At 43.0% G+C, this 14,453-nt stretch overlaps 1 protein-coding gene across 1 annotated transcript; it reads left to right on the top strand.

Moving 5' to 3' along the window:
• Nucleotides 1-7,398: 7,398 nt before the first annotated feature.
• On the top strand, nt 7,399-14,244 carry LOC109780243 (coatomer subunit delta-3). The gene is made up of 12 exons (XM_020338830.4): nt 7,399-7,513; nt 8,832-8,891; nt 9,097-9,136; nt 9,548-9,771; nt 10,064-10,306; nt 10,428-10,551; nt 11,176-11,477; nt 12,025-12,211; nt 12,321-12,474; nt 12,968-13,030; nt 13,130-13,226; nt 13,897-14,244. Exons 2-12 carry the CDS (start codon nt 8,889-8,891, stop codon nt 13,981-13,983), a joined length of 1,524 nt encoding a protein of 507 aa, XP_020194419.1. The 5' UTR covers nt 7,399-7,513; nt 8,832-8,888; the 3' UTR covers nt 13,984-14,244.
• Nucleotides 14,245-14,453: the final 209 nt, after the last annotated feature.

Below are 14,453 nucleotides of genomic sequence, written 5' to 3'. Positions count from 1 at the left end.
GTAGACATGACCGAGACACGTCTCCGGTCAATAACCAATAGCGGAACCTGGATGCTCATATTGGCTCCCACATATTCTACGAAGATCTTTATCGGTCAAACCGCATAACAACATACGTTGTTCCCTTTGTCATCGGTATGTTACTTGCCCGAGATTTGATCGTCGGTATCTCAATACCTAGTTCAATCTCGTTACCGGCAAGTCTCTTTACTCGTTTCGTAATGCATCATCCCGCAACTAACTCATTAGTCACATTGCTTGCAAGGATTACAGTGTGCATTACCGAGAGGGCCCAGAGATACCTCTCCAACAATCGGAGTGGCAAATCCTAATCTCGATCTATGCCAACTCAACAAGTACCATCAGAGACACCTGTAGAGCACCTTTATAATCACCCAGTTACGTTCTGACGTTTGGTAGCACACAAAGTGTTCCTTCGGTATTCGGGAGTTGCATAATTTCATAGTCATAGGAACATGTATAAGTCATGAAGAAAGAAATAACAACAACGATCAAATGCTAAGCTAACGGAATGGGTCAAGTCAATCACATCATTCTCTAATGATGTGATCCCGTTAATCAAATGACAACTCATGTCTATGGCTAGGAAACTTAACCATCTTTGATTCAACGAGCTATTCAAGTAGAGGCATACTAGTGACACTCTGTTTGTCTATGTACTCACACATGTACTAAGTTTCCGGTTAATACAATTCTAGCATGAATAATAAACATTTATCATGATATAAGGAAATATAAATAACAACTTTATTATTGCCTCTAGGGCATATTTCCTTCAAAGATGTAATCGATCAGCGATGATATCAAGCAAAAGGAATGGTGAAGCAAAAAGACTACTGGAACCGCGGATACGACACAAACTCGGAATCAAGCTTGTTGTTCAAGGCAATATGATATGATGAGGACGATGGACGTAAGCTTAGCTCATCGTCGAAAATTTTGCTAGGGGGAGAAGGACCAGGTAGCACAGTTAAAATTTAGCACAATAATGATATAGACGACAAGGCTAGGAATGACGAGATTGAGTACAAACTCGTAAGTAAACAAGATTACTAAGAGTTGTTTAATCGCGATACGGACTCGGTTCAGTTATCGGTGTCCTTGAGTAGTTAACAACTCAAAACCCAGGAAAAATTGGAAGCAGTGAGAATAATACTTGATGAAGAACTCATAAGAAGTTATGTAGTTCTTGATATTATTGAGGTACCAGAGGGTAATATTCGATGGTAGGGCAGAATATAGGTTAGAATGGTGTATTGATCTGCAGAAGACAAGTGTCTTTACTTGACTGAGAAATGAAATCCAAGGAGAACAATATGGTCAGAACCACATTTGTAAATGATCAAACCACAGAAGATGAACTCATAACAAGGGGATAATTATTTTAAGAGAAGCTTCCATGATAAGTTATACATCGTGTCCATGGGCATGAACACAAAGTTCAAGGTCGACTCCCACTTCTTCAATGCATAACCTTTCATTCACTTCTCGTCCTCGAAGAAGTTGTATGGTAGAAAATTATCTGGTAAAACACCAGAAGGGTATGACTTGTGAAAACCTTCGGGTTCATACGATTTTTAGGGAAGGTATAGGTTCAACCCATCGGGGCATCTTAGAAACATATACCTCAAGCTTCAAGAGTAAATATCACCAGCTCGAAAGCAGAGTATGGTTGGCCAAATCAAAGAATAGGATTCACCAATGGTATTATGTATCAGGTAAAGAACTCACAAGAATTTTGGTTGTGAAGGACATTGTCGGATAATAACCCGGTAATGGGTATGGCGGTCCACAACGGGGCTGATGTGAGTATCGGTTCTCAATCAGAGGAAGAAGGAATGCAAAGGCGTCAAATTATAGAAACAACTGACTAATTCAAAGCTCAATGCAAAGAAATTTATGATTTCCAAATCATGGGATCAGAAGCAATCGTTCTGATCAAAAATGAATAAGTTCAATAGACTTAAAAGAACAACCGATCAAGGCATTGATTGGTCATGAACCAGCTCATATCCAAATGACATCTGAGCCAGAAGGATGGATTCTAGGATCCGATTGAGGATTGCGAGCATTCGCAACATATTGAATCAAGAGACTCGAAACGATAACGACAAAGGATACTAAATGAATATTGCTGGTCTTAAGGAACACAACCAAAATGCAAGCACACAATTGCAGAGCAATAGCGGGTAGAGGATTAACGGAAGATCAGATAATATCTCAATGTATCTTGTGCATCATATGCACAACGGGGGAAGAACGGATACTCGGTAAGTGCGAGGAATTATCCGTAGGGGGTATTCATGAGGCAAGAACTACTGGGCAATAAGCTCAAAGGATTCTCGGAACAATGGAGAGCAATTCGGGGCATCTTGTAATAACAAGATCAATGGGATTGGATGTAGGCAAGTGTATGTAGTTATCCATACGAATATAATAGTGGTAGGGAATTTGCAAAGGCGATGGGCACAAGCGTCTCAGGAAAACATCGAATAGCATCTTCAGAACCTTTTGGTGAAGCAGTCGATCATCTAGAATGAAGGGGCTCTCTGGCAGGAAGTGGTAACGAGAACCTAGAGTTATAATTAGTAAAATCATTCAACCCGAGTAGAAGAGAGTTCAGAGTCCCGGAGTAAAGATCGAGGAGTAAAAGGTCCTAATACCACCCAAATGGCGACGTGGGCCCGTAAGACACACATCCATGTTAGTAAAAGTTTTGCAATGTCTAGACTCGACTTCGGCCAAGGAGTGTGGAAGGGGGATTCCTACAGGCAGTCGGCTCTAATACCAACTTGTGACGCCCCCCATTTGACCGTACACTAATCATACATGCAAATGTGTACGATCAAGATCAGGGACTCACAGAAAGATATCACAACACAACTCTAGACACAAATTAAAATAATATAAGCTTTATATTACAAGCCAGGGGCCTCGAGGGCTCGAATACATCAGCTCGAACATAAATGAGTCAGCGGAAGCAACAATATCTGAGTATAGACATAAGTTAAACAAGTTTGCCTTAAGAAGGCTAGCACAAAAGTAGCAACGATCGAAAAGGCGAGGCCTCCTGCCTGGGACCTCCTAACTACTCCTCGAAGCCGAACTCCATGTAGAATCATCCTCGGGATCCTCTGGCTCCTGGACTCCATCATATGATCGCAATAATCGGGAAAGGGGGGAGAAGAAGTAGCAAAGCAACTGTGAGTACTCATCCAAAGTACTCGCAAGCAAGGAACTACACTACATATGCATGGGTATCTGTATAAAGGGGCAATATCGGTGGACTGAACTGCAGAATGCCAGAATAAGAGGGGGATAGCTAGTCCTGTCGAAGACTACGCTTCTAGCAGCCTCCATTTTGCAGCATGTAGAAGAGAGTAGATGTAGGTTCACCAAGTATCATCGCATAGCATAATCCTACCCGGTGATCCTCTCCTCGTCGACTAGTGAGAGAGCGATCACCGGGTTGTATCTGGCACTTGAAAGGGTGTGTTTTATTAAGTATTCGGTTCTAGTTGTCATAAGGTCAAGGTACAACTCTGGGTCGTCCTTTTACCGAGGATCATGGCTATTCGAATAGATAAACTTCCCTGCAGGGTGCACCACATTACCCAACACGCTTGATCCCTCTGGCTGGACACACTTTCCTGGGTCATGCCCGGCCTCGGAAGATCAACACGTCGCAGCCCTACCTAGGCACAATAGAGAGGTCAGCACGCCGGTCTAAATCCTATGCGCGCAGGGGTCTGGGCCCATCGCCCATTGCACACCTGCATGTTGCGAACGCGGTCGTTGAGCAGACCTAGCCTCCCTTATACAAGAGCTGGCGTTCCAGTCCAACCCGGCGTGCGCCGCTCAGTCGCTGACGTCAAGAAAGCTTCGGCTGATACCACGACGTCGAGTGCCCATAACTATTCCCGCGTAGTTGGTTAGTGCGTATAGGCCAGTGGCCAGACTCAGATCAAATACCAAGATCTCGTTAAGCGTGTTAATTGATGTAACCGCGGACGCTGACCAGGGCCAGGCCCACCTCTCACCTAGGTGGTCTCAACCTGCCCTGTCGCTCCGCCACAAAGTAACAGTCGGGGGCCGTCGGGAACCCAGGCCCACCACTACCGGGATGGAACCACCTGTCCTTTCAGCCCCCGCATCGAAATCACTTGCGGGTACTCTAAGAGCCGACCCGACTTTAGTCACCACATGTATCATATAATATGTATGTAAGTATATACCCGTGATCACCTCCCGAGTGATCACGGCCCGGTAGTATAGCATGGCAGACGGACAAGAATGTAGGGCCACTGATGGAATACTAGCATCCTATACTAAGCATTTAGGATTGCAGGTAAGGGTAACAACTGTAGCAACAATGACAGGCTATGCAACAGAATAGGATTAACCGAAAGCAGTAACATGCTACACTACTCTAATGCAAGCAGTAGAGAGAAGGAATAGGCGATATCTAGTGATCAAGGGGGGGCTTGCCTGGTTGCTCTGGCAAGGAGGGGTCGTCAACACCGTAGTCGATCGGGTCAAAACCGGCGTCGGTCTCGGTGTCTAACGAGAGAAGAGGGGGAAGAAACAATAAATATAATGCAAACATATGCATGACGATGCATGACATGACAAGTAATGGCGGTAGGTGTGCCCTAATGCGGTATTAGGTGATACCGACGAAGGGTGGAAACATCCGGGAAAGTATTCCCGGTGTTTCGCATTTTCGGACAGACAGACCGGAGGGGGAAAGTTGTATGTTCGCTATGCTAGGGGCGTGTGGCTGCCAAACGGACTGTGTATTCGGATTCGTCTCGTCGATCTGAGCAACTTTCACGTACAAAGTATTTTCATCCGAGTTACGGATTATTTTATATTTATTTTTAAAGTTTTAGTTCATTTTTGAAATTAACAGATTTAATTTAAATAAAAACAGGTTTACTGCATCAGCATGACATCAACATGATATCAGCAGCCAACAGTGCATTTGACTAGGTCAACTGACGTGTGGTCCCGGTTGTCATAGACTACTAACTAATTAACAATTAGTTATTTTAGTTAGCAGGCTAATTAAGTTTAATTAGTCATCTAAACAGAATTAATTAAGTTAATTAATTATTTAATTAATTAGTTTTCGTTTTTTATCTTCTTCTTTTTTTAACAGGGGCTGGGCCCCACGTGTATGTGACTCATCTGGCCAATCGGGGCGGCCAACGGGCGCGGCCGTTGCGGGCGTGCGGGTTTCGCCCGAACGGCGAGCGGTGCGGGGCTAGCGGCAGGGAGGCGGCGACGAGCAGCGGTGGAGGCGGGGCGGCGCAGCAGCAACGGCCAGAGCGAGTAGCGGGCGCCGGCGGCCGCAGCAGGAGTGGCAAGCTGTGCGGGGCTCGGGGCCGGCCGGAGCTCACTGGGAGCTGGGCGAGCAGAAGGCGTGCGGGGAACCGCGATGGGGCGCGGCGACGCAGAGGCGGCGAGGTGAGGTGCGCGGCTGGAGCAGGGCCTCAACCGTGGTTACGACGGGCGCGGATGAGGTCGGGCGCGCGGTAGTGGAAGGCAGCGGAGCGAGGGCTCGGGGGACCACAGCGAGGCGCTGAGTCGAACGCGGTCGGTGCGCGGTGGACGACGCCGAAGACAGAGAACGAGGGGGAGGAGGCCACGGCCGTGAGCGCGTGCACGTGGGAGAGAGGGAGAGGCCGGGGGCCTCACCGCGGGGCCGTAGGGCAAAGGCAGTGGGCTCGGGGACGTCCGGCGAGGCAGATCAACGACGGGGCGAGGTGGCGACGACGGCGAACGGCGTTGGCGTCCAGGCGTGGTTGGAGAAGAGGCCGAGGATGGGGAGTCGCGGCATCCATGGCGATGGCTGGCGTCGGGAGGAAGCAGAGGCGACAGGAGGCCGGTCAGGGAGGAGGGTTGAGGAGGCGGGTGCCGGCGACGGCGGGGCGGCGATGCACGTCGAGGCGCCGTTTCCCCCGATCCAGATCGGGGGGCAGAGGAGGTCGTGGAGGGGGAGTGGACCGAGAGGGGGAAGTGGGAAAGGGATCGGGCTAGGGTTTTGGGTGTGTGTGTGTGGGTGTGGGGGGGGGGTTATACAGCCGGGATGGGCCGGCTGGGTCGCGCGGGTGGCCAGCTGGGCCTGTTAGCCCAGGTGGCCAGGGGGTCCTCTTTGTTTTTGTTTTTGTGTGTTCCTTTTTTTTTAATGTTTTCCTTTTCTTAATTTTCTTATACTTCTTATCTGTGTTATTTTAGTTTCAACAAAATACAAAAGTGGCACCTAAAATAGTGTTACAATTTATGCCACTGCCATAAACAGTTTTAGCACTGAAATAAAATAGTTTTGAAATTGTTTGTTATTTTAAACGCATTTGAATAACTGTTTTCCACTGTTTATTTATTATAGTGCATTTTTTTTTATAAAAGTGTGGTTTCTCCACCAATATTACATATGATTTATTTTTCACTTTTAGAACATTTTAATTTTGACATTTGAAAACTTTTATTGTTTGCTTGATTTTGAATTTGAATTCAAACCGGTTTCAAACTAACGCGAGATTATCAACATTAACCGAGGTGACATGGCATCATTAGCAGGGAATTAATGTAGTCTAATTATTCGGGCTCACAACTCCACAAAATTTAGTAAGAAAAGAAAGCAAAAAACATGAAAACAAATTAGAAAATACAAGGCAACGGCCTCCCGTGCGCTGGCCCGGCACATTTAGGCAGGCGCCTGGTTGTGCCTGCTAGTTGGACCGGCCCATTTACAAGCTAAGCGAGATATAGTCGCGCCCACAAAAGCCTACTTGACACAAAATGCGTCAGTAGGGGATAAAGCCAAATTATTATTGATCAAGTAGCACAGAGAGTGAAATGCATCTTGGATCATTACGAGCGTCTAAACAACCCTGTAAGAGCAAGTACAATAAGCTTATGTAAGTAGGTTATAAGAGTTAAAATATTATTTTTCTACTGACATGAAAGAGAGAGAGAGAAGAAGAAGAGATAAGGGGAGCCAGCTACAGAATAAGAGTCCGCTGCAGCACATACTCCTAGGCACTATGTTGAGAGTGAGAGATGGGCCATGTATTAATTAAGTAGCATCTTTATATCTAGTTATTGTACTTGCTGACTATAAGCTTGGCTATAGATTTTCTTTAAAAAAAATTGGCTATAGATAACATGACAACATCCTATAGCCATCAGCTGGCTGTACTATTAACCATGCTCTAAAGCGGTCATTACCAAACCTTGGGCTTTACACGTAAAAAAAAGAACTTGGGCTTTCTCCAATACTGGTATCAGGCCCAGCTCAGTAGGCGTCGGCCCATGCGTGTTGTCGTTAGCCAGGAGGAAACCGGCGTGCGAAGGAACTCTCCGTCTCTCTCAGAAAAAAAAAACCCGAAGGAACTCCCCTGCATAAAAACTGACCTTCCTCGTCGTGCTCCTTCGGTCCGTTCTGTCCTCCTCCGTCCCTCCATAGCTCGCGCCTCGCGGATCTCAGGTACGCCGCAACTCCTCTCTCTCCCGCTCCCCGTCGCACGCCATGGCACCATCACCCCCTCCGCAAACCCCCACCCCCTCTGCCCCCACTAGGGTTTGTTTGCTCTGCTCTGCGTCTCGCCGGATACCTCGGGGCGCGCCAGGATCCGATTGATCACGAGTCGCGTCCCCTACGCGCTTACCAACCTTGTCGCCCGCGTTCCCAGATCCGTGAATCTGTAATCCGTTTTCGCGAGGCATTGTTCGTGTCTAATTGTTCGTGAATCTGTGATCAGTTTGGGTTCAGACGGTCGGTGCATGGAGAGGTTGCGGTTATCAGTTTGGATCTGTAGTGAACTCCAATAGCGGCTCATAGTCAGTAGTGTCAGTAGTAGTTGGGTTCTGAGATAACGAGTTTGAAGATGTCAATTCGGTTCTGGGATGGCAATCCGGATGTCAAATTAGCCGTTGCCATATCAGTTGTCTGCCGGGCCTGTCTGCATTATGCTCGACTTGTTTGGATAGTTTAGCTCGAGGGTCTTAGGGCATGTACAGCGCTGAGTGCTTAGATAGGCGCTTAAGCGAAATAAAATAATTACTACAAAATCTAATTAAGAGCTAAGCGCCCTGCCCGGCAATGCGGAGCGCTTAAAAAAGTACTAAAAGCAATCGCTAGCGCCTTGGCTTGCTGAAACAAAATAGTCCAAGCGCTCGACGCGACAATTAGCATCGACGCCAGACAAAATCCCTGGCTCGGCCGGGATTTGGACGTAACGGCCTGGAAATCTACCCTGGCGCCCGTCCTTAGCACCCCCATTGGAGATGCCCTTAGAATTTTTTAACGTGATCTGATGTTGTTTGAGTAGGGACATCTAATCATAGTGTTTAATCTGCATCTGCTTCACAGCGAATGCTTTAGGATAGTGTTATTTTAACTGGCGTCAACCAGTTTCCTACTTACATTGTACTTTCGAAATTCATAAAATATTGTATTGGTCTGGGAAAATATGTCTGAATTCACTTGTGTTCATAATGATTACCTTCATGTAGATGTTCCCTTGTCTTTCTGTTCTTGCTTTTTACTTTACCTCGTGATTTGGCGTCAAATGCACCTGTATCTCATTAATATATATTAACATACTGTATTTGTTCTGTCACGAGCAAAACTTAAGTGGCAGAATATTTTGTGAAATCCTATTTGATATGTGCATAAAACATTTATTTCTTGGCCATACTCTTTGTATATGAGTGGCTGTAGATTTGCAGTTCTCACTGCTTTCAAGTTTCAACTATCTTGCATGCCTTTTTTCTGTGAGAAATAATTAGCCTCTCTCTTGCAGTTCTATAACTTGTCAACTTGGCTTTGGTAATTCCTGGGACTGACGGAACCACTGAAAATGGTAACGACTGATTGTTTCCAATTGTTGTCCTGCAACGTTTTACTGTTTTATTCCCAGTATATTATAAACTTACTTACCTCTCGACATTCAGACACGCATCGCAGTTAAATGCTGGGCTTTATTTTAGTTCGTTAATTCTAAGTAGTAATGTTTTCCCCCTAGTACTACTCAGAAGAAATGACTGTTTCTTTTTATATGCACTCAGGTGGTTCTGGCAGCTTCTATAATATCAAAGTCTGGAAAGGGTGAGTGTGTTTGAAATTCCGCAGTTACTAAATTCCTTCTATTGAACCATGAGTTGGTTACGAGATCTTATGGGTTTCAGCTCTAGCCTACCCCAACTTGTTTGGGATTAAAGGCTTTGTTATTGTTGTTGTTGTTGTACTAAAGTCCTTTTATTGATTCTCATATGAGATATATCCTCTTTTTATAATGTTTTCAAGAAAAAACGAAAATGCAGCCTAATCTTAGTAGCTGTAGGCATATATGAAAATCTGTCATCCATTGTAGAGTTGCTTAAAACAGCAGCTCTGAAACGGCTTTTCTGCTTCAGTGTTGTTCAGTAAATCTACGATTTATGTTTTTCTTAGTGTATGTTTGTATCTACAGCTGTATACTATATATGATATGATATTGTTTATTTACTTGAACTGCAGCACTTGCTTCGAGGCAATATGTTGACATGTCTCGGATAAGGATCGAGGGACTGCTTGCAGCATTTCCAAAGTTGGTTGGAACTGGAAAGCAACATACTTATGTTGAGACAGAAAATGTTCGTTATGTTTATCAACCAATTGAAGAGCTGTATCTGCTACTCATCACAAATAAGCAGAGTAACATCCTTGAAGATCTGGACACACTGAGGCTGCTCTCCAAAATTGTATCCTACTTTCAATCATGTTATATATTCCTGTTGTCAAAAGCTAGGTTGTTGCAATTTTAAAAAGGATAGATTATGCCAAAAAAAGAAAAGAAGAAGATGTAGCTAACTCAAAAAAAAAAAACTAAATGCTAGCAACTCGATATCAAACTTATTGGAACAAAAATCAACTCAATGATCATATGTCAGTAGACTGTTACCATCTGTTTTTTTTCTTCTTCTTAAAACCTAGTTATATAATTGGTTTTTATATGAATCAATGTTGCAATGGTTTCCTTGAACATCTATTAAGGTACCTGAATACTCCCCTTCTTTGGACGAAGAGGGTGTCTGCAAGGCCGCATTCCAACTTATATTTGCTTTTGATGAAGCCATTTCTCTTGGAAACAAGGAAAATGTAACTGTTCCACAAATTAAACAATATTGCGAAATGGAGAGCCATGAAGAGAAGCTACACAAGCTGATCATGCAAAGCAAGATAAATGACACTAACGATCTCATGAGGAGAAAAGTTACTGAGATTGAGAAAAACAAGGTTTGTCCTACATATTACTCGAACAAGAAACATGTTCTTAGTTTAGGCGTTACAAGGGATATCCACCCCTATTACTAGCCCTCCATGTAGACATAACAATCTTTTTTGCTGGACTGTACAGATTGATAGAGGCAAGACTGGGGAAGGATTTGCTCCGACAAGAACTCCGAATAACTTTAATGACATGAACATTAGAGGTGGTCCAGGGTCAGAGATTGGTCCTATATTTACTGACAAGACAAAAGGTTTGTAATCAGAAAAATGCATGTTGTTCTCTTTTACCACTGATGTTAATATTTACGTTTTCAATGTGTAGTATCTATACTTGCAGTAAATTTGTGCATAAATAATTGATGGTGTATTGGATGGAATCTGGATGATCACAGTATCATATGCTTACATTCTCCTAGGACACTTCCAATATGGATCATCCGTGGGTTCATGATAATTATTAGCCGGTTCTCATTATGCTTTACCCTATTCATTTTATCAGGCATTTGCAATTGGTTCTATTCAAGTAGACTAAGTCCCTAGCATGCAGTATATTTACTTTTGCAGTAGGTGACTTGTCATGAATTAAAGGATGTAACCATCTGTCGCGTCAGCAAGTAAATTATCATCTCAGTTTGAAAGTTATGACGTGTTCTGATTCACAACCAATTAACAAGGAAAAAAATAGAGCAGTTGCAAGAAAGAAATATCTTCGTTCACATATTTCACACAATTTACTAGACTTGCATGACTTCAAACAGTAAAGCTTTCTTTTATGGCGATGTGTGGTTAGAGGAGAGATGAGGCAACCAATGTGTGAGTATGGGATTTGGCTTTGTGGCTATTATTTGTGTTAAATGCTAGGTGCATTTATACAGGGCGATCATCTGCTCCTTCTCCTGCTCCTAGTAAAATGCCTGGTGGAATGAAATTAAGTAAAGCACACAAGCCAAATCAGTTCCTGGAGTCTTTGAAAGCTGAAGGAGAAGTTATTCTGGAGGATACTCAACTAAGGTCAAAGTCATCATCATCTATTCCACCAAGTGATCCTATCACAGTGACTATTGAAGAGAAGTTGAATGTCACAGTTAAAAGGGATGGCGGAGTTACTAATTTTGATGTTCAAGGAACCCTTGCTCTCCAAGTTCTTAATGACACTGATGGTTATATCCAGTTGCAGGTCATTTTCTATGTCTGAGTTCTGGATCTTTGCATTCTCATATGACTCATTCACTTGGAACATTCAGACTATTAAGCAATGCAATCTGTTAATTCAGTTTTAATATGAATTTGCATAAAGCTTCTGTTCATGTGTATTTATAGTAGTGAGTCACACTGTTTTGTGCAGTCCTCAATATCCACATGAATACACTCATAGCGAGTGACTTGCATGAAGCTTCTGTTCATGTGTATTTATAGTAGTGAGTCACACTGTTTTGATGTTAATGCAAGTGTTCATGTGTATTCATGCGACTAAATGAAATGGTCTGTTAGATCACTCATAGCACACGATAACCAAACTTCCATATATAACTCACCACTGTCCTATCTTACACTATGAATTTTTGAGACAGGAAAAGTGGTCACGATTTTATTTAGGATATGCTACTGTAGCAACATGAGTAGGAGTTGCTTGCCTGCAAGAACTGCTTTTTTTAGCTAACAGCACGCTTGAAATTACTTCAATTTTAATTTGGAGATACAATTTTCCCCTACATTTGGTACAGATTGAGAACCAAGATGCACCTGGACTTAGCTTCAGGACGCACCCTAATATTGACAAACAGCTGTTCAACGGCCAGAAAATTGTTGGGGCAAGAGATCCATCCAGGCCTTTCCCCAGTGGTCAAAATGAAACACCCCTGGTGAAATGGAGAATCGAGGGGTTGAATGAGTCTTCTCTGCCATTGACAGGTATACTGCAACTGTTTGGTTTTAGTAGCTTGCTAGTTTGTACTTGCGTAATCTGTTTTTGCCAATTCCAGTGGTTTGTACTTGCGTAACCTGTTTTTGCCAATTCCAGTCAGTTGCTGGCCTTCAACATCTGGAAATACAACTGTTGTGAACATTGAATATGAAGCTTCAGACATGTTTGATTTGCACAATGTTATCGTCTCTATCCCTCTGCCCGCACTTAGGGATGCTCCAAGTGTAAAACAGATAGATGGAGAATGGAGGTAATGTTCTAACTTCCTCATCTTCTCTTAAATACCCTGCTAAAATGTGCAGAGACCAAGAAACACTAAATGTGGGACAAATTTCCATGCACACACACTTGTTAAATGACATGCTAAGACCACTTCCAGAACATCTTAAGGGCATAGAGTGGAAATATGGCAATAACTATGCTCTTGATTCACACAAGACCCACTGTGAAGACACCTGAGTCCGAGGACAGTTTAGACACCTGAGAATGGAGGACAATTTGATGTATACTTAGGCTGTATTTAACATGGCTCAGTATTTCATTTTTATGTAGTATAATAAATTAAGCAGCTTTAAAAAGAAGTGATTCAATTTATTTAAAAAATGATTACTCAGATGACAATCTCTCCAGGTCACCCATCCATTCATTCCTCTTTAAAATAGTTTCTTTATGCAAGTTTCTCCGGATTGTCCATCTAGTTAGTTATTACCTGCACTCACGGTCTTGTGTCTTTATTTATCCAGGTATGACTCAAGAAACTCTGTGTTGGAATGGTCTGTGATGCTTATTGATCAATCCAACCGAAGGTACATGAAGTATACTTTCCCAGTAGTGTTGCTTCTATTATGCAGTTTGTTCCCATGGTGTTGATAACACTTGTCTTCTATTTATTTTTTCATTTGCAGTGGTTCCATGGAGTTCTCTGTTCCCGCTGCTGATCCATCGACATTTTTTCCCATCTCCGTTGGATTTTCTGCATCAAATACATTTAGTAACGTGAAGGTTTGTTATATTACTTGTTTACATGCATACTTGCATCTTCCCCTGCTTTGCTCTAGTGACTCCAGAACTATGGACACAGATAAGAATAATGCTATACTGAGAATAACATATTGTATTTGAGTGTGGCATTTGCATGGTTATCTGGCTGTATCACATCATTTGACTTGCATTAAGGCTTGGTTGAATATTCATTGTCTCTACAGTACGTACAACCTCGCAGAATTTTCCAGTATAATGTTAGACAGTGAACAGTCTACCTGTGTAGAGTTTGTATGTTTTGCTTTCTTGCCTCTTCCTTTCCATGTGTCAAGCAGTAGGATGTCCTCTTACTGGCTTTTAACGCATTTTGATCTACTCTGCTTTGCAATTAATATTTTCAGCCACATTTCAAATTTCTTTATGTCCACCCTTGCCTCGTCATTTCTTTAGTAGCAGCACTTTGGAAAAAGAATAAACCAAATAAAGTTTATAGTGGGTCTCTAGTCATAAACTGATGCTGGAAGCATTTTATTTATGGGCTTTGTGATATTTCTTACTGTTTACTCGATGACACTGCACCACATCGTTCCGGAAATGCTATTCTGCTTGCGCCGAGTTAATCCATTTGTCTAGGTTCGATGTTTCTCCTTGAATCTGTAATTCTTATGGTCTCCTGCAAATTCTGTTTCAGGTTACTGCCATCCTTCCATTGCAGGGAGGTAGTTCAAAATATTCACAGCAGGTTCGACTGGTCACTGTTAACTATCAAGTGGTCTGATGTCGTTTGTTCTGGTCAAGTGATTGCGCATATCTGGAGTATATAGGAACTTTTGATTTTTGTTCATGACTTGCTGAGCCGGTGTGACATCATCTTTCGGCTCAAGAATTTCATGGGATAGAGGATAAAAAGCTGGTATACGGAAATGCATTTTTGTACTTTATATTGTAGATTGGTGAACCGAACATTGTGTTCTTCGTGTCCACAGATACAGTATATGGAAATATATATGACACTCTCGTCGCCCGTTTTCTGCTGTTACTACGTTGTTGGATATCATACACTAATATGTTCTCTAAATGCGTGTTTTTTTTGTTGGTCGCTTGTAGTTGGAATTCTTTACTTTCACCTTGAGTCAAATGTATCCGATTGCTTAAGATGCACAAGTGCAATTTTCTCGTGGTTGTTTCTGGATCCTTACCGGCGTCTGGGTTTGTATTGTTTCTGGAACGTTCCAGCAAGGCCCGTTT

The sequence above is a fragment of the Aegilops tauschii genome, chromosome 3 (assembly GCF_002575655.3).
Source record: "Aegilops tauschii subsp. strangulata cultivar AL8/78 chromosome 3, Aet v6.0, whole genome shotgun sequence".
In the NCBI taxonomy this organism is placed as follows: domain Eukaryota; kingdom Viridiplantae; phylum Streptophyta; class Magnoliopsida; order Poales; family Poaceae; genus Aegilops; species Aegilops tauschii.
This window is presented reverse-complemented; position numbering and strand designations above follow the sequence as displayed.

Excerpts from the sequence above, each read along its gene's own strand:
- LOC109780243 (XM_020338830.4), top strand. Across the intron at positions 9,137-9,547 it reads AATATCAAAGTCTGGAAAGG|CACTTGCTTCGAGGCAATAT; the intron begins GTGAGTGTGTTT and ends CTTGAACTGCAG. Across the intron at positions 10,307-10,427 it reads CTGAGATTGAGAAAAACAAG|ATTGATAGAGGCAAGACTGG; the intron begins GTTTGTCCTACA and ends TGGACTGTACAG.